The following is a 20,106-nucleotide window of genomic DNA, read 5'->3' as shown; positions in this document are numbered from 1 at the left end:
ACGCTCGCGTAAGTGACGCCGTTTCTTCTCCCTCCCCTTCCTCTGGCCCGGGGGCGTACTGCGCTCTAGAGCTTTGTTCTCATACGCAGGTGGATTGGTACACAGGATATGAGCAGTTTGTCAAGCGCAACCTGACTCTGCTCCCCCATCAGCAAGCAGCACAGCAGCCGGACCAGCAGTCTCAGCAGCTGGCTCAACCACAGCAGACTGTCATTATGACGTCCATGTTCGATCAACAGATCAAGAGCGAGCCCATGGGGTTCTATTCGGTTGCTTCCAGTCGTTCGGACGGATCCAACTCCCTGGTGAATTTGTCCGACGATCGAGAGGATCTGTCCCAGCAGGAGAGTCATCTGCAGCCTCAGCAGCAACAGCAAACGATGCAGCTGAGTCAACAACAAAGTCAGCAACAGGGCCAGCCGCAGAATCAACAACAACAGCAACAGAATCAGCAACAGCAGAGTCAGGGTATGCAACAGGAGACACCGAGTCGTCAGTCTACGGGCCAACAGACCCTTAAAGAGGGTACACGGTCTAAGCCTCAACCTTGCAAGGTTTGCGGCAAGGTACTGTCCTCCGCTTCGTCCTATTATGTGCATATGAAACTTCATTCAGGGAACAAGCCCTATCATTGTACAGTATGCGAGGCGAGTTTTTGCCGCAAACCTTATCTAGAAGTGCACATGAGGACGCACACGGGCGAACGACCTTTTCAATGTGAGCTGTGTCTGAAAAGGTTTACTCAAAAGAGCAGTCTCAATACTCATAAACGAGTGCACACGGGCGAACGACCGTATGCGTGCGACATTTGCCACAAACGTTTCGCCGTCAAGAGCTACGTCACGGCGCATCGTTGGAGCCACGTAGCCGAGAAGCCTCTGGTCTGCGACCGATGTTCTCTCACATTCACGTCCAAAAGTCAATTTGCGATTCACATCCGTACACATACCGCCAGTACCACTTACGAGTGTAATCTCTGTGGACGTACGTTTGTACGCGACAGTTATTTAATAAGGCATCAAAACCGGGTGCACCGCGACATGACTCAGAGCACGAATCACAATCCACCGACGCCGCAGAGCAGTGGTGCTGGTACTCCGGGCACCGGCTTTGAGAGCCCGGTCTGTGATCTGCGCTACAGCGAAGGACCGTCGTCATTGGACGGTCTCGCAGGAGCTAAAGGCACGGGCATCGCCGCGGAGATTGCCAGTTTAGCCAAGCAGAATAATCTACAGCTTCCACTACCGCTGCTGCATCCGCAGACCACCAACTAGTGTTTAGACAGCAGCAGCGCTACCCAGTCCCTGCCGCAACATCAATCACCACAGCAAGTAGTATGTCCCACCTCGGCGTCTTCGCCGTTCACACTTAACTCACCTATATCTCACACCGAGCACACGAGCACACCGCAGAGTGTCTACCAAACGACGGGCTCCTCCGATTCCTTGGAAAGCCCCAACTCCCAACTCTATCCGCACTTGTCGTCCCCTCTAGATCCAACATCGGAGTCGCAACATCAGCTGCACCGCGGCATCCCTCCGCCAGGGCTTCATCCCGCACTCTATCTATACGCTCAGTACTCGAATACGAGCTCCGCGACTTCGTACTCGGAATATATGCAGCGTAATCATTGAACGCGAGTTTTCATCTAGCATCGCTCGACTGCCAACGCGAACGAAAATACCAGTGAAACTGGTGCTATTTAATCGCGTCGGTTGATCAAAGTGCCTATCGAGCATCCACTTCCGGTGTAACAACGGATGCTCGCTCGTCACGGTTTAGGAATACGATCTCGGTTTCGGCTTTTAGGAGGCATACGACGACTCAGCAGCTCGATCAATTGCGAAGTGACTATACTGTTCGATAAATGTTTGCTATTTTCTGTCTCTTTGTATCTAATGGATTTTATATTCATAAACATCTTTTAACATGGGATTGAATAGCACCCGACTGAAGCGGAATTTTTAATCGTTGAATGATCAAATTGTGCCGGCACACAGATCGTTTTAATGAATCGATCACTATCCGTACACGATGCTAGCTGAAACCGAAGCGTCTAACGTTTCTACGAGTCTCCGTGATTTCAGCACTCTTATTTCGCCTGGTTTTAATCACGTCTCTACGAGTATATATATATATATATATATATATACATATGTATACATCTATGTATATGTGTGTGTGTGTGTGTGTATATATATATATATATATATACATATATTATGCAAACCATTATGACACGTACACATATTTATATTATATTTTTAAAGAAGTTTAGTCACTTGAATCTGTGATATAGATAGTAATTATTATCTACAATGTTTAAACTATTGGTTTTACTATTTTGATGAATATCAAAACGAGGAAAATGAAAAAGCAATGTCACGAGGCGATCAAAAATTTTAGCAACGTTGGTCTCTACCGAAGGTGTGTTTGGTAGACACCCTATTATTAATTTTACAACAGCAACAACAGTAACACTATATGGCTAATCCTACTATTATCACTGCTATTATTCTAACTACCACTATCACTTCTATCACCACCACCGACATTTCCCAAATTATACATTATCTATCGTTACTATTACGGCTATCACTACCACTATTATTCTACCGCTACTATGTACTACTATACTACTAAAAAAAGAAGAAACTACGATCACGTTATCGCTAAGGATACACTCACACTTGCGAGAGCGCGCGTTAAATAAACGTCATGTAGTCGTCATGGTTTCTCTTTAGCTTGAAACGCTACGAGAATTCCTTCGGTCTTTCTGCTTTTTCTGTAGATCGTGAAACGTTCATCCCTTCGCAACACATTGACGAATATGTTGGTATGTGACGAGGTGCGCGTTTGTGATAAAAAAAGAAAAAAGAAAATTGTTGTCTTCGTTCGAGTGTAGAGTACACAGCTTTCAATCAGTTCCATAGTTGTACTTACTTTCCACATATCTCGAGGTGTACACAGATATATATATATATTGTATATACATATACGACGTACGAATGTATAATAAAGCGGAAGAATAGGATACAGGTCATAAAAAATGCAGTTCTACAATATAAAAGGCGCAATAGGTTGTCTTCGCGAATATTCTTGGCTATTAGCTTATTAATTTCTATTTTTCTCTCTCTCTCTCTCTCTCTCTCTCTCATAATCACGCCACGTATTTTAGTGCAAGCGCGAGGGAACCATGACAACCGCGCGTAGAATTGAGAGTAAATCTCAAAGTACACCTCTTAAACGCGGCCATCGCTTTCGAGTATAATCGAAATCTGAGATAATTGCGATCACGTGTAAGTGCAATTCACCAACAATTGCGCGCGTTTAACACGAAACCGCGTTTTAGAGCTACGAAGGTACACAAATCGAAAGAAATTATATATTCGTGCTAGCGTGCCTCGAACCTCCTTATTGTGGTTTTCTCTTTTTTTTTTTATTTCTCCCTCGCTTTTTCTTCTCTCTTTCTATCTCCCTTTCAGCGATCTAATTTTCACGTCGTAAAATGATCAAAATGATCCTGCGCGCGTATGCCTGAGGCTTTCGATTTAACGAGGATGCGAAGTCACCTGGGCAAGACTGATCTTTATTAATGAACTACGAAATGTTTATTCTCTCTCTCTCTTTATCTGTTTTTTTCTTCATTTTATTCTCTCTTGTCTTTCTGATTTTCGTTTTTCACCGGATGCGCACGAAAGCGCGCTGAAAAGAGGATAGTACGATAAAGATTTCATTGACGAAGAAGAGCCGCTTAAAATTGCACGTTCGTGGACGAAATGAGTTAAATAATCGGGCAAATTGGTTAACGTAATCTATTGTTTTATTAATTAACGTAGTTAATTAATCAAGCGACTGACCGCATTGATTAAAATTAAATAAGCGATTAATTAAGTTAATTACGCGTAAGAGAAATCGTGATTTCTGGTTCACGAACACGTTAAAGAATGAAGTGCAATGAGAGAAAGCAATTGATCTTTTTTTTGTCGGCTAGTCATTGGGCAGCTCTACGAGATATTAAGTGTACTACAAAGCTGTGATTAAAGCCTCCGAGCATATGACCGCGCAGCTCCTAATTATAGTGATATACATATACATATATATATTTTGTAGTTTATTATAAATATGTAAGTATAAAAAGTGAAATTAGATAGCCTTAGGAATATATAAAAATCGCAGTTCCGGTCGATCGTTTTATTCACTCACGATCTCTTTCTTTTTTCTGTTTCCTCTTTTTTTTATTTTAGACGCATACCTTCGCAGTGTTGGGCAAAAGCACATATATGTTATAGATGTCATAAGTTATCGTTTGGGAAGAACTCTCGCAATTATGCGAGTATTTAAAGAGAGTTTTACGTGAATGCGTGCGAGGTCGCGAGTTGACATTTTTTACATTTTTACATAACGATCGTACTGTTTGAAATAGACGCTGACTTTGTCCAGAGAACTGCTGTTAGCTTATCGATATTTTAAGCTGATTTATTTACCAATAATTTACGAATTGTCAATTGATGCTCCAACTGCACACAATTTATTATGAATATTCGATGATGGGATTCGGTTTAAATCAAAGATAATGTAGAACGACCTATACACAGAAAAAATACATACTGTATTCAAATATTATTTTCGAGTATTTTAAAAGTTTTTATCTGCAATTTATTCAAGCTATGTTTTGAATTTTAATAAGTTTACTATTTGAATTGAGATAATTAAATTGAAACAAATTTGATTTGTCTATTACATATATAAAGTCGCTTTTGCGAGGTAAAATGTTATAGTATTCTTTCAAACAAAATAAATTTTTGTTTAAGTACATAGTTTTCTTTTAAATTTCTAAGTATATTTGAGATTGTTATTAAGAAAATAGTTTTTTATTAAAGATAACTGTTACAAGAAAAAAAAGGTTAACTAAATAGTGACTTTTTTTTGGAGTAGAATGATGTTTTTTGTGTATACGAGATAAATTCGTTTGGGGATGCTGGAGTTACCGACGGAACACTCATTTTGTATTTCTCGTGCTATTTCGTTTTCTTTATATAGAATAAAAAATCCTTTTCCAGAATAAAAGGGAAAACACAAACAAGTCCGGAAAAGTCCAAACCGGTATGAGAATCCCCCAAACATTACCACATAGGTTCTTTCTTCACATATATATAAAAAGACTTCCGGATTTGACTAATTTATAAGATTATCATGAGACCTTCAAATTATGATTTTGAAATTTACAAAAGAAATGGCACGAGAAATACGATTTGAGTGTACATAATCTCACATTCAAGCGATGTACAAGATAGAACAAGAAATGTACGTAACGTTTTACTTAATGGCTTATTTAATATACGTAATGTTTTACTTAATGTATGTAAATATTTTCTTGATGTATGTAATATTTTAATTGGAATTAAAATCTGTTTTATCGACATCGATGAAGTTCGGCTGTCTCTCTAGCATCGCCTTAATTAGAAGATTTATCTTCAGTTTATTCACGTTACTAAACATTAAGACTATAAAAATTATTATTTTCGATATTTTTTTTCAGAGAAGAAAATTTTGCTGTAGAAAAAAGTATGCTCGTAAACCATGAAAGAAGTGTGAAATATCGCGATAGCATTTCCAGTGAACATGATTAGTAAATTTCAGTCAGAAACGATCGTTAGTCAGTAAAATCAGCGTCCTGAAAATGTAGTGAGATTTTAACTGTGTTATCCAATACGTAGAATTAGGAGCTATTTCAGACAGTATATCACGTATATACATGTAAGCTGTATGGCGTATATTTTTTTAGGATTGCCCAGCACTGACTTATCGAATCGGTAATAACGATCTCGCACACCGACCGCTTTTTCGCGGATGTATCTTCGAGTTCTATTCGCGATATGTATATCAAAAAAATGTGTATTTTCGTAAGAAGGGGGGAAAGACGGGTTCTTCCTTTGGGAGGATCCTCGTCGGACCAATACATACAGCTGTATATATATAAAAGACGATAAAAAAGAAATAAGAAAGATGTTCTGCGGCGCTTTGAAAAAGTGCGGAATACATCTACAAGTGCTATATACTTATACATAACGATGAGCGTATACTTCTACGTAAAATGCGAGATTGCACATTTCTTTGTTCATTTATCTTGATTTTTCTATCTTTCTTGGTGTGCGTCTTATGTACAATTTTTTTTTTAGTCATCTTACTATATCAGGCGATTTCAATGCTTTTTATTAACTTTTTTTGTTTAAATGAGCGTGAAAGATCTTTTTATTGTATTTTAAATAATTATCTTTTTCCTTTCCTTTTAATAAAAGGTAGTGCGCTAAAATGCGGATAAGTTACAATAAAAGAAGATGTGTATTTATAACAGAGATTTTAACTGCAGTATGCTTGGACGAATTCGTAGATGATTGATATTAAAAGTTCGAGAATGTAATATCAACTTTGTTCTACTTTTTTCCCGCCCGTGACTAAGATAGATACTCATTGCATTGGCTTATTTTTGTTCCACGACTGATATTCCTTGTGACGTCTTAAATTATTTCCGGTATTTCGAAAGTCGATTATCGTAACAGAGATATCGCATGGCTTATAATATTGATTCACTCTTCCCACTTAACATTGTAACGTCAGAGATTAATCGATTTTGTGTTGATCAAATTAGAATTGATTTAAGATTGATTTTCATTTAATCGATGAGAAATTTGACATTAGAATATCACTCTGATCATCATATGATCGCGAGAATGGTGGTAGACTGCCATACTAAAGAAAAAGAGATGATTTATAAATATGTAATTTCAAAATTTCTAAAAAAAAATCACTAAAAATATATTGTACATAGTGTAATCAATAAGGGAATCAAAAGACGTATTGCATTAGGAGACAAGCCTCTATGTAAAATAATTCAGCAAGTTATCGCGTATGAATTTTACGCTGTTCTTTGCGAGCATTGGCGATTTCAATATGAATACGAGAGATCGAGAGCGAGTTTTATATAATGCTAAAATCATGCAGTTTTATTTGAATAATAATCGTATAATATCGCATACTCCTATCATTGCGATAATAAGCATGTTTAGCTGAAGAAACTGTTACAGTTTATGATACTCGAGATATAATTTGCTGGATTTATTTGCTATTTAGTTCCTGCACAAATGTTGTCTCTACTGAATGCGCTGGATGTCTATAACGATTTCTACAACATTAAGAAATACTGTCTTTTTTATTATATTCTGAGTTTTCAATTCTCGTTGCAACATTATTGAACAGTGAAAAGTATTTCTCAAATACTTTGATCTGAATAATAATATTTATTTTGAAAAATTGCAATGTATAAAGAAATATAATATAAATCTGTAATAAATTAAGAGAAATAGTATCCATTTTATTTTGTGAATGTTTACGAACATTTAATTTATTATTATATTAACATTGTATGCGAAACGCTATTAACAAATATTTTAAACAATATGTTTTTATAACGAAGATATTTATGTTTTCGTAAAAAAGTCATGTACATTGTACTGTATCAAAAATTGGTTCAGATTTATGTCTGTGATTATTATAAATGATATTAATTTACATAGCCAGTGAAATTACTTTGTTAAAAAATTTATTTGAGAGTGCAAAATTGATATTTATTCAATTTAAAAATAAACAATCGAAATTTGTACTCAAACTTTTATCGAACATTAGTAACTATATCCTGTGATTTTATATTAGTGCTGCTTCCAGGATAGCGATATTTTTGTTATGTTATCTATTCACATCTTTTATGACCTTACGGTGCGGAAGAAACACAGTTGTTACAGATAATAGTAAACCGGGGAATAAAGAATGATTATCTAGCTATTTGTAAATAAACTAAGATTTTGAAACTTTAGTTTACTTTTCGTGCATATATTCAAAGTATAAATGTCTTTATTTGCGGTCTCTATCACAGTATTAGATATTTCCTCACATTTTTATTATCTGAACAATTTGTAGAAAAATTAGTTTTCACAGAAACGTCGCTATTTAGCGTTACTGTATTTTGTAAAATATATAAATAATTTCTATAAAATATTTGTATCGAATCAGTCGCATTAATTTACGAGCTTATGCATATATATTCTACCATCTGAAGATATCTTTTATGCGAAACATGTATTCATGAAATTCTTCCGCACTCTTCTCAAATTATACTATTATTGATTTTAATTTAATTAGTCATTTTTATATTATTTCTACTATTTCATAAAGTTGATAGCTGTGTAATATTGAAAGAGATATAAATGAGTTAATTACTTTACTTTCCTATTCAATTCTTCCATCGTTATTAATTTGACCATATATATATATATATATATATATATATAAGGCAAGAGCATCGACATTTTTCATTTTAATTAATTATCATTTGAGCCGTTTCCTTATACTGTTAATTTTTTATTTTAATCACTTTTTGCTTTCAGAAAAAATTGATTGAAAATCTCATTAAATTCTTCCTTTAGATAAATAAATTCTCGCACATCTCTCAATGACGCTGCTCTCTTACGCTTGAATATGCTAATGATAGATCAGCGATATTAATAGCTAATGTAGCTAGTAATCGCAATATGTTAAACAACAAAAATGATCTTGTGTTAAAGTTAGTTTGTGGATTCTAGGATGCCATACAGTCATGGAGATAAAAAGATGCTTTTCGAGTCTTGACGAAAATCGACTTTATATGAAGAGTGGTTCTCAATTCACGCGCTGACGTTAAGTTATTTACGATATTTGCAAACTCTTGCAATCATATTTAGAGTAAAAGACAAAAAACTTTAAAAACGTTGTTGCTTTTGAAATTCTCAAGTTGTATCTTTTCTAATAGCGTATTGTGTTTCATTAGAATGCTATTTACGTAATTTATGCAACGATATATGTTTCTATATTTTAATAATGAAATGAGGAAGGTTCACACATATACATATAATTTTTTTTACGTATAAAGATTTATATTGTACTGATTTTTCTGTATAAATTTCTATATGCAGTTGATATGTTTTGTTATATTTCACATAAAATTAAATTTTGTTGAACTTTTAAGGTATATTATTACCTTATCATTGGAAAATGTTTTTAAGAAATAAATTATTTTAATCGTGTTTTTGTATTTTAAATTGAAAATAAAACATCAGCAGCTTCGTTGTAATAAAAAAAGAAAATCGCGAACAAATTGATCGAACAAAAGATGCGGTTTTATGAATGTTGATTGTGTATTCGAATATATTTATATATTATTGTTATTTTGTCGATTTTATTATAAAAATTCTTCCTTTTATTAGAGATATGTATTTTTTCGTATTTAAAGTAATTATATATATATGTCTATAGGTAGGAAAAAAGGAAATTAACGAAATGTAGAAAGCATGTAATTAAAAAGAATCAGAATTTAGAGAAAAATGTTATATTTATTAAGACTGTTTGACTTTTTGTTTTTATTTTTTTCTACAGCATGCGACAATATCAACTAATCGATTATTAGATACGAAACATTTTGGAATGCTCTATACTTATTAGTATTTAGGCTATTTGTCTTCGTTACGTTGCTATTAGCTATCATCGCGGATGTATCACGTACTCTAATATCCTAATACTCTTATACAATTTAGCGAGTAGTTGCACGTATCTTCCTGATGTATTCTTTCAGCGAATTTAAATCGAAACTAGTGGAACTATTGGTGGTGGCACCCTTACCAAACTTCCCCTATACATACGTACAGAGTTGTCCTGGGAAATATTGCCACTTTCTCTGAAACGTTTATTAGTCATCGTTGAAACAAGAGAAGCGGGTCTCCTTTGCATGACGTTCTTGTTTTGCGCATATAACTGTGTTTCATCTTATTAAATCGAAGAAGGTGACAGAGATAAAGGACCAATTTGATAATCGGCGTTTCAGTTTGAAAGGGATTAGATCAGATAGGAGAACGTTTCTCTGAACGTTTCGATGAACAATACCATAAGGGAAATGGCAATGTTTTATCGAAGGGCACCACGTTTCATTCCCGATACTTTTAAAGCCAGTTCCTGGTCCGACTACCTTTACCAAGTGCTCTATCGTGCCGTGCGATCGACTTCGTACTTGTGATAGCCCCGGTAAGCACAGCCCTGGCTCGTAACGTTTTATACCCTCGCGTCGCCTGGCACGAGCAGCACGTGATGTAATTAAACCTGACTTTCAGTAGGGGGTCGATCGAGGAAGGTCTCTCATAGAAGGGACGATGAATGATAAAAGAAAGAGAAGAAAAGAAATAATTCGAGCTATCGAATTTAACGATTGATCTCGAAATCCGACGAACGAAGGAGAAAGACACCTAAAACTAAGAACGGGGAACTTGAAGCAGAGGAATAGGGGGGGGGGGGGGGGGGGGGGGAGGGGTTAAATTGACAATGCTCGCGTCGCTCGACATTGCGCCTGTACCATTTTGCTTCTTTAGCAGAGTATACAATGCCATTTATTTTTGTAATACGTTTACGTAGGATAGCTCTTATTTTTATAGGGGTTTACTGTGCTACCGTAAGTCTTATAGAGGCCTGCGTAATAAAGTAGTGTAGGAATTTTTGTAGGTGCCGCAGAGTCCACAGTGGAATATATATACATATATATACATATATATATATATTTAAAAAAAAAAAGGACACGCACTTCTAGTACTGGCTTTAGTTTGAAACGGACACAGAGACGCGCGACACACACACACACACACACACACACATACACGAAAACGAAGGAGAAGAACCTTATTGTCAGGGCAATGATTCTCAAAGCAATCTTTCCGCGGGCGAGGGAAAGGTGTGGGAAAGAAATGAGAGATCTGGCAGGGGTATTTCCGCGTGAGGGGGAAAAAAAATATATTAGCGCACTTTGAATTATAGCAATAAGAGATATTCCTCGGCGATGGCGGTCGCGATAAAATGAGCGCTCCGTTTTCTTTTCATTCTCGAAAGTAAGAATTACTTAATTGCCGAAGCGCGATACACGCGTTTTGCTTGTTTTGACATCGAGGCGGTGATCGTTTCGACTTGAGCGGTTCGCTTGATCCACGCGCCCCAAACTAGATTTAATATGTAAAAGAGATGTACAAAGAGTACCGGCGTGCATCAAGCGGATCACTTGAGGGGAAAGGTTGTAATACGGAGGCACGTCGGGATTGAACAACTACGTTGAGAGATAAATGTCACACAGCGTTTCTGAACCGTGTAGAAATAATCGATAATTCTCACAAGAGATATAGACGAGACAAATGGCGAAAAGGACATACTCATTATTAAACAATGTCCGTCGCTTCTTTTTAATTTGAAATATATTGATATTTTTGTAGCAACCCGACGAAAGATTTGAGACATTTTTCACATGCACGAAATCTGCACATGTATATACATATAACAACGGTCTTCCTCGTCCAACGATATTTTTTTTGCAACGACGGCGGGAGTGTGCTTTGCATTCACTCTTTACAGCTTATATACCGTCATCACTTTTGCAATAACAATGCACAGACAAATAAATCACAATGTAAAGAGGTCCACAATATTTATGAAAAGTTCTATGTAGTTCGAGACGTTCTACGCGACCACGTTTTAAAGTAAGATTTCATTGATCACAAACGATACTAGTCTTGTTACGTATGTTTTAAGTTTGGAAATGAGATACGGTTAATTTTGTAAATTCGAGAGTAGTTTTCGAATTTTTATACACGATAATATATTAATGTTATTTAATCATCTTCATTATAAATGATTTCTCGCTAAATATATCTCACCGTATCAACTATATTGTTTCTTTCTTACGAGCTGTGAAGGGTTAATACATGTTAAATCTGGTCTATCGGGGGTGCTATATAAGAGTCACCAGGCCGTAAGTACAAGCGTAAGTTCTTCTCTATCGCTAATAATTCTCTCAACTCGAGTTTTGAACGGTGCCTAAAAGCCTTGATATTAAAAGACGAACGAAAGCAAGTCCGGAATTGCGTGTCGTCGAATCCTTGATGAGTAACTGATGGGTAAAGGAAGTAAGAGAGGGTTGCTGTTAATCGCGATATTTGACGTACTCGCGTCAGTAATGTCGCGTTTTAAAAATCACAGGAGGAACAAAATTACGATATGATATACGACGATAAGATATACCTATGTACCGTCGATGCGTAGAAAGTATCATGTCACGTGTTATATATACGCAAGTGTGTGTATGTATGTACGTACGTATGTATGTATGGTGTAAACAAGGGGATTATCCGTAGCGCTCCGTTAAGGGAGAATAAAGTATATATAACTAAAAGAAATAATAAACGCTACCGAACTAATATAAACGACAATGAAGAAGTAGGTAGATCTACGCCGATTTATGTATGTACGTAAAATAAAATGTAAGAATCGCGAGTAACGTGCACTTTTGTAATAGTCATTTTGCGAAAAACGATTTAAAAAAAAAAAAAACGATAACAGAAGAAACAAGACAAATGATAGCAGAGATAATAAAAAGTTGACGCTTGGTATACCATAGTTTTTATCGACATATCCTATCCGACACATCCTCCTTACGTACATACTGCGCATACCTAGTTATTATTGCAGGTACATGTTATATATAGGATATTTTATGAGCAAACGATACTAATATAATTACGATTATTATTATTGTAATTATTTTAATTATTATCATTATCGAAATATTAATTACATTATTGTCACATAATTAATGCGGAGGGTATAGGTGCGTATAATATAAAAATGGTACAACTAAGGCAAGCATGTATTGTACATAGCTGTCAATCTTTGCCCCACCATACGAATATAATATACATATACATAAATATATATGTATATATATATATGTAAATGCATACAGCCATTATATATTGCAGAAAAACATTAACCGTTGTTGTATTAGTTATTATTACGAATTATTATTACTTTTCATCCTTATATTATCATTATTATTACTATTATCATTATAATTATTGTTATATCATTGTCATCGTTGTCATAATTATCACTGTCATCGTTGTCGCGGCGTCGATTAATGCTACGTATACTTTTAATTAATGTTACATTATTGTTGACGGAAGTAGCCCCTCACTTATAGCATATGCGGATCAAAAGTTGTATTTATTTGCAGATTGGATTCTACCTCAATCTTATTGTAAACAAAACTACCCAAGTGTCCTCCACACCTATCCTTCCATTCTCTGAATGAAAATTTCATAAGATATAGAGCGTCGTTACAGGCGAGAGACATTGATTTGCAGCGACCTCAAACTGTGATAGTTGTAAAGGATATTTAAATTAAGTTCTTTTTTTTTTGCGCTGTATCGAGGTACGTATGTACATTATAACTCATCGATGAATTTTGTGAACGAAATATATGTTTAAATTTGACGTAAGCTCATTACATAATTATATATGATAAATGTGGTATAAAACAAAATAGATCATCAATTATTACGTGGATATTGAATTTCGTTTTCAGTTCCATTATCTTATGGCAAGGTCGTTTTAAAATTATGTTAATTTTGTAATGAGCTTCATAATTTTCGTTTGCAAATATTGTACGTTTCGGAATACGCTTTTAATATTAGATTTACGTTGTATTGATTTAATAGAAAGTATTTATGTGTATCCCAATTTATTTCAGTCATATTGTCTATGTAAAAATGAAATATGTATTTTATGTGGAAGATTCTATCAAAATGTCATATACTCGTATATATTATTATATTGCAATGTGTATATCACGTTTGTAATGTAATTGTATTTTATACAGATTGTGAGTACGCGATACTGTATAAAACACAGAATTTTTTTTAAACATGATCAAACATGTACTATGAACAGATGCTGTGCACTTGTGATCTAACAGTTTGTGATGTCATTGCGCATGATACAGATTTTTTTCTTTCTTTATTTTACGTGAAATTAGATTCGCGCAATCGCGAAAATTGAAGCGTTACATCGCGATATGGGTTCCTTTATTGATATGTTGCGCAAGAATTAGTAGTGTTAGTTGTAACTGCCTATGGGGCCTCGATTATTTCAGTGTATTATTATATTGTGATGTTAGCTTAAGCTCTCGCGCGAACCGAGATCGGAGATTTGTAACTGAGGTTGCTGTAAAATCAATCTTATCGCTAAGGTGAGGGATCACTTTCATAATTTTTTAGGCTACATGAAGTACGCCCAGAAGCCGATGTCGATTGTCCTCGAAAAATAAGAAAAGTAAAAATGTATCCCGCGTAATTGTGTTGAATGGCAAAATGCGATGTTTGGGAACTGTATATTGTGATCAGCAAACAGACTACAATGTAGTTTGTTCGTAATAAAATGAACAAACAGAAATACTTGTGTAATAAAGTAGGTATCCATGAACAAAAAAATGGTCATATTTTTTGCTAATATCCATTCAATAATAAAAGCACATAACATTCATATATATTATGATCATTTCATATTTTCATAAATACAAGCATTATATTTGTGAAATCTGATCGACAACAGAATAAGTAACTTAGAATTTTTTACATATATACTTTTTTATTTATAATTTATACACTTTACAAAATTAATGTATTAAAATTAAAACTTTTGAGTAAATTATTTTTACTCAATTTCGACATCAACTATAGCATCCTCTACGATTACTTGCTCAGATGCTACAGGTACTTGTATTATCGGCAAGGGATCGGGTGATCGAGTGTAAGTATTACTTGTCGAATGTTCTTTAAAATACTCTCCACCTTTCTCCTCGTATTCTTTGCGACTGACTAAATACTCAGGAAAATTACCATTCAAGCCGAAATCTCTTGCACCATACCAGGCATCTAAACTGGTATTTTTTGCAATATTTACTTGAAAGTTTGATCCAAAAGGTCTCATTTCGCGTAATTCACGTTTTAATCTTTCTAATAATCCTGGGAAAGCTGTGGATCCACCGGTAAGAAATACATTGCTTACAAGACGCGTTTGTTCTACAGAAGGGTACTGTTTTAAAACAAATTCGATTGTTTCGGCAATCCCAGCTTCTACAGAACCAACCATAGATGGTTGAAATAACAATTCTGGTGCCCGTAAACGTTCCACGCCTACATGAAGCTGATGAGTTTCCCCAGGAACCATAGGAACGCTAGATCCTGCACTATCGAATTCTGGATCGTGATGACGTAACACATCTTCCAATTCTAGCAGTTTTTCCTGTTCTAATTCTGAATCTGAATCGCCGCCTTCCTACACAAAATAAAATATTTTATAATAAAAAAATATCAATTCATATAATTTCACATAAAAAGAAAAATATATACCCTATTTATGACTTTGTATACGTCCCAGTCTTCATCTCGCATGCCAAAATCGTCATCGCGCTTTTCTTTTTTTGCTAACTGACTAATTATACGCATCCTTTCCTGTGCGGCGGCTGTTCTTCGCTTTGCCATGTCTTGCCTTCGTTGTCTTTTTGCCATGCGTTTGTCTAATATTTCTTGTCTGTAAGAAATAAAGAATTAATAATCTGTTAATGGATAAGCATATAAGCGCTGGATATTATCAACATTAACAGAAACTACCTTTTTTTTCTAACTCCAGTTATCCATTCATCAAAGTCCTGTTGATCCCTAGGATGAAAGTTTGACTTAATTTTAGGTTTCTCTTCCATCACTATATTTTCCTCTTGTGAGTTAGCAGCAACGATTTTCTGTCTGGTTCTTTCTACTTTTGCTTGTAGATTATTTATCATTTTTATTAAATCAGCTTCATTTGCAAGAGAGTAAGATTTCAATGCCTGGTCAAATTCATCGATTTCGCCTTCTTCTAGAAGATCTTGAACTGCTAGCAATTGATTAAGTTGCTCTTCATCTTCTGCTAACTGTAGATACGGGATGCACAATCAAACATTAAGTAATAATAGTATAACAAAATATATAAATAAAAGTATAAAATACCAACTCTTTCTTCTCTCTTTCTCGCATTAATTTCCATTAATCGCCGTGCTAATTCTCGTTTTCTTTCTTTCTGTTGCTCAAGCGTCAGACCGGGAGCAGTGGTTGGTGCAATGTATGGTAATTGCACTCTTAAAACATGTATGTCATAATAATCTGCATCTGCCCATTTGGATAATTCTTCTTGATAGTTTAAAGCAATCATCGAATGCTCATGTATCAATTCCTGGAAATTATAAAACAGACATTTAATTGAAAAATAACTGTTGAAAAATAAAATTTAAATTTTATTTCTGACCCTTATTACATTATAATATGTAATATATACCTCTGCTCGACTAAGTGTTATTGCATTAACATGCACTGGATATTTCAATTGAAGGAGTTTATGCATATACGATGTGATGTGAAATCCACCAACATTGATTCTTCTTGCGTTCATAGCATCTGCTTTCCCATCTAGTATTGGTATTATATGAGTTGTATGATAGCCTACACTAACTATTAGACCATCAGGTGGACAGTTGTTATGCTGATATGAAAATAAGCAGTCAATTCCATAGGTCACTGATGGTACATTATAACATTCAAATAATAATTCTGCCATCACTGAAATACATGAATATCAAAATTTTTATTGAGAATTAAAAATAACCGAATAAATTACTGTTTACTTACAGTTACGAGAATAATTAGGATTGAGGAATGCTTCTGTCAATATAATTGGATGATTTACGCCGCCTTCTGTATCTATACCCATGTGTGTAAATGTATAATCAAATATCTGTTCTTGAGCCTCAAAATGCGTTACTACATTTCGATCAAATTGAGTTTTTAATTGAAATCGAACAGCTTCGATGTTTGCTATATCATTTCCTACTTGAGGTTCCCCATCTTTTTTACCACGTTCCTTTCTTGGTTTCGCTATGAGATTCTTGAATATCAATTGTGGTTCTTTTTCAGTAGCCCAACCAACTCTACAATTGTAGGATCCTAATGTCAAACAATGCTATTAATTTATGATATGACATAATTAGAATAGGTATACACAACAAATTACCATTGTCAATAACGAGTGGTGTACACTCAGACTTTACTCGTTCCGGATAAATGTGTATTATATCCGATATGGTCTTTATATCTTTTAATTCAATCAATTCCATTTCCATTCTACCAGGATACACTTGGGAAACATTTAATTAATATAAAAGTAATCAAAAGTCACACACAGTAGCGATAATGCTTAGGATTTGAAAATTATAAATTAATTGAACTTTCGCCTTTATCTGTCTTTAAAATACACGGAGTTCAAATCATCTCGCAAATAGTTGCAACAGGACAACATAACCTATCCATAAATCTGTTCGAGTTGTCTGCACTTTCTGTACTCAGCATCTTCTCTCTCTCTCTCTTTCCCCAACAGCACTAAATATGTATTCATCTCATTTTAAGTGCAAACATTTGTTGAGGATTTTGAGCAACGCGAACAGACTTCATGGCTTGCACAGAACTGCCAATCTATAAATATAAAAGAACTGAGATATTTGTTTGGTAAATTATTCGCTTGTCTGATTGCTGATTGGTCAATTTTTTGATCAATCATGACAGAATTATATTTGAATTTAAATTTGAATTATATTAAAAAATAAATAATAAATTTAAATAAAAATTTGAAAAAATTTAACTTTTAAGAGAAACGGAAAAATTTATTACAAACATAATAAAATATTTAAGCATTCTTATAATTAGTATAGAATTGCAATATTGGATATCAAAGTTTTCGTGAAAATTAGTCCTTTTATCATGCAAATAATAAGAATTAATACATTACATCTAAAAATTGTAGTTTGCATTATAAATATACATTTTTACTTGCGAGACTTATTAAGAGTTTTACTTTTTCATTATTCTCTGGAAATTCTATATATTGAATTTATTATTAATATTGGAATGTATATAATTCCGCGATATATTATATATATATAAATTGTATTTGTAATAAAGTACGTTATGTCTATTATTTACGTGACAAACAATGCAAGTGCTAAAGCAGATGTCATTCATCTTAAAACATACGAATTAAATTATGAATGTTCATGCAACGTGCAAGAGATGTATTATTTATCGGAGTAACATATAATTCCAAGAGAACCTTGAAGTATACATACATATATTTAATCACACCAAAAATCGCGATATCGCATGCAAAAATTCGTCATGTAATTTTCACAATGGATTCACGAGAAAACTCTGCAACTATTCTATACGAGAGCTTTCTCGCTTATCTTGCCCTTTCGCCCGATACAAAGTGATCGCTCGACGAAAATTTGTCGCGATATTTCGTGTATAAACAGACCTTTGTTACGTGGTATCTTAAGCGGAATTGCTTCCAGCGGAATAGCTACCATGAGGCATTGGACTTTGTAACTGTTCTGTGCTCGATAAGACAATATGTTCCTCACAATGAACCGCTGCATAGGAATAGGGTATCTGTTGTAACGATTCAAAAGGGAAAGACGAAACGTTAAGAGGGAATTTGTAGGTAAAGCTATAAAGCCTTGAAGCTATAAAGTCAATGAAATACACATGTATAATCACAAACACTATAATCTTGAAACTATTATAATTTACAGTGTCTTTTAATAATTTCTCTTAATATTCGTATGGTATATGTATATATTACTTTCGTTTGTGTTTAACAAAAAATGATACAATATTAACACAACTATTGTCTGAACACATTTCATCGTATATATAAAAGAGAATAAGAGTAGGCATAATCTTTGAGATATGAATTTAATTTCATCATGGTAATGATGATAGCTTTATTAAAATTATGTTATAATTAACTTTAATATTTTATAATTTAATAATTAATTAAAAATTAATTTTGTTCTAATTAAAAATAATTATTTCCGTATTGTATATGGATAGAATAAATTTCTCGAGAAATTTTCATACTGAGCAATTAAAATTTTAACAATGATCGATTACTGCCGGTAACATATTCGACCATAATTAATACTGAAATTCCATCCGTTATATTACTCAGGACGTAATGTTAAACTAAAAGCTTTCGACGTGAGAAAAACGGAGAAAAGTGGACGCGTTCAACCCACAGAGAGAGAGAGAGAGAGAGAGAGAGAGAGAGAGTCGTTCTTCTAATTCATTAACTTTTCCAAAATTTAAGGTCGTTTTCAATTAGAGAGAATATTCTCGCTCATGGGCTATACTCTTCATGGAGGGCGGTCGATCTTCTCGGTGCGGTACGTTGTGTGCTACAAAAGGATGGCCAGAGGTCTAATTGCAGCCATCAACGAAAGCCGGCGGACCGGAAGCGGGCGGAAACTTTGAGCATTCTTCCTGAGGTCCTCCATCGGATCTCGTCGGGCGCGTTGAGAGAATTCCACGGCGGTATAGCCGCGCTTTGCGCTCCTTCTCCTTCGCGGGCGCAAAGGCTTTCGTCCATTTTTCAGTATTAGGAGGAAGCGATAGCCGCTGAGGCGATCGATAATCGATATCCGTAGAGCGCGGGAGCTCGTAAACTGACCAAACAACGAGATGTAGGGGGCCCGATTGGTTTAGCTTCGTGGAGAGCTAGTACAGGTGTGCGATTGGTTGAGCAGGTGAGCGATTGACTCGACCTATCGGGCTTCCGTTTACCTCTTTCGTTTCTGCCTTTAGCTTTTCTTCGGTCTATTTGCGGCACGGAGTTGTATAAAGCACGCGCGGGATCGAGCTGCGAGAACAGTTTTATGAAACACGAGGAATTTTGCGGAACGTTTGCTTCGTATTGGCCTCGCTAGGTTCCTTATTTGCCGCAGGCCTCTTCCTCTACTTACTTTGTCTTTTCAATGTCTTAAGACTTTGGCCGATATTCATAGGCAATTCTTATAATTGAGACTGTTTTAAGTACAGTCTTAATCTTAAGGTGTAATTATAATCACAGAATCGTAACATTTTGAATATTACTTAAATATTATACTTAAGACGGTCTTGAAATAAAAATGGATTTCCAGATATACATTATTGTCTAGAAGACTTTTTTTATGGTGTCTTTTACATATATCTTTTAGATGTGTAGTATATATCTTAAAAGACTTTATGATGCCTTTACGACGTCTTTTATAGATATGTACGTTGTCTAGACTATGAATACCGGCCA

The 20,106-nt window shown here is 34.9% G+C and overlaps 2 protein-coding genes across 2 annotated transcripts; one reads left to right on the top strand and one right to left on the bottom strand.

Moving 5' to 3' along the window:
* The first annotated feature begins 200 nt into the window (after positions 1 to 200).
* Positions 201 to 1,348, top strand: LOC108780304 (zinc finger protein 2 homolog). The gene has a single exon (XM_018547960.1). It carries the CDS (start codon positions 216 to 218, stop codon positions 1,272 to 1,274), a length of 1,059 nt encoding a protein of 352 aa, XP_018403462.1. The 5' UTR covers positions 201 to 215; the 3' UTR covers positions 1,275 to 1,348.
* Positions 1,349 to 14,610: 13,262 nt separating this feature from the next.
* On the bottom strand, positions 14,611 to 17,156 carry Arp5 (Actin-related protein 5). Its single transcript, XM_018547936.1, has 7 exons — positions 17,002 to 17,156; positions 16,620 to 16,934; positions 16,270 to 16,550; positions 15,949 to 16,167; positions 15,570 to 15,868; positions 15,309 to 15,489; positions 14,611 to 15,234 (listed from the first exon to the last, which is right to left on the bottom strand). The coding sequence occupies exons 1-7, from the start codon at positions 17,108 to 17,110 to the stop codon at positions 14,611 to 14,613; spliced, it is 2,028 nt and encodes a 675-aa protein (XP_018403438.1). The 5' UTR covers positions 17,111 to 17,156.
* Between the last annotated feature and the right edge of the window lie 2,950 nt (positions 17,157 to 20,106).

The sequence above is a fragment of the Cyphomyrmex costatus genome, unplaced genomic scaffold, assembly GCF_001594065.2.
Source record: "Cyphomyrmex costatus isolate MS0001 unplaced genomic scaffold, Ccosl1.0 scaffold69, whole genome shotgun sequence".
Taxonomy (NCBI): Eukaryota; Metazoa; Arthropoda; class Insecta; order Hymenoptera; family Formicidae; genus Cyphomyrmex; species Cyphomyrmex costatus.
This window is presented reverse-complemented; position numbering and strand designations above follow the sequence as displayed.

What these genes read in the sequence shown, in the direction of transcription:
- LOC108780304 (XM_018547960.1), top strand. Translation starts at nt 216, where the DNA reads ATGACGTCCATGTTCGATCAACAGATCAAGAGCGAGCCCATGGGGTTC.
- Arp5 (XM_018547936.1), bottom strand. Translation starts at nt 17,110, where the DNA reads ATGGAAATGGAATTGATTGAATTAAAAGATATAAAGACCATATCGGAT. An exon ending in ACCACTCGTTATTGACAATG is followed by an intron (nt 16,935 to 17,001) that starts GTAATTTGTTGT and finishes GTTTGACATTAG; the next exon opens with GATCCTACAATTGTAGAGTT. An exon ending in CGAGAAAGAGAGAAGAAAGA is followed by an intron (nt 15,869 to 15,948) that starts GTTGGTATTTTA and finishes CCGTATCTACAG; the next exon opens with TTAGCAGAAGATGAAGAGCA.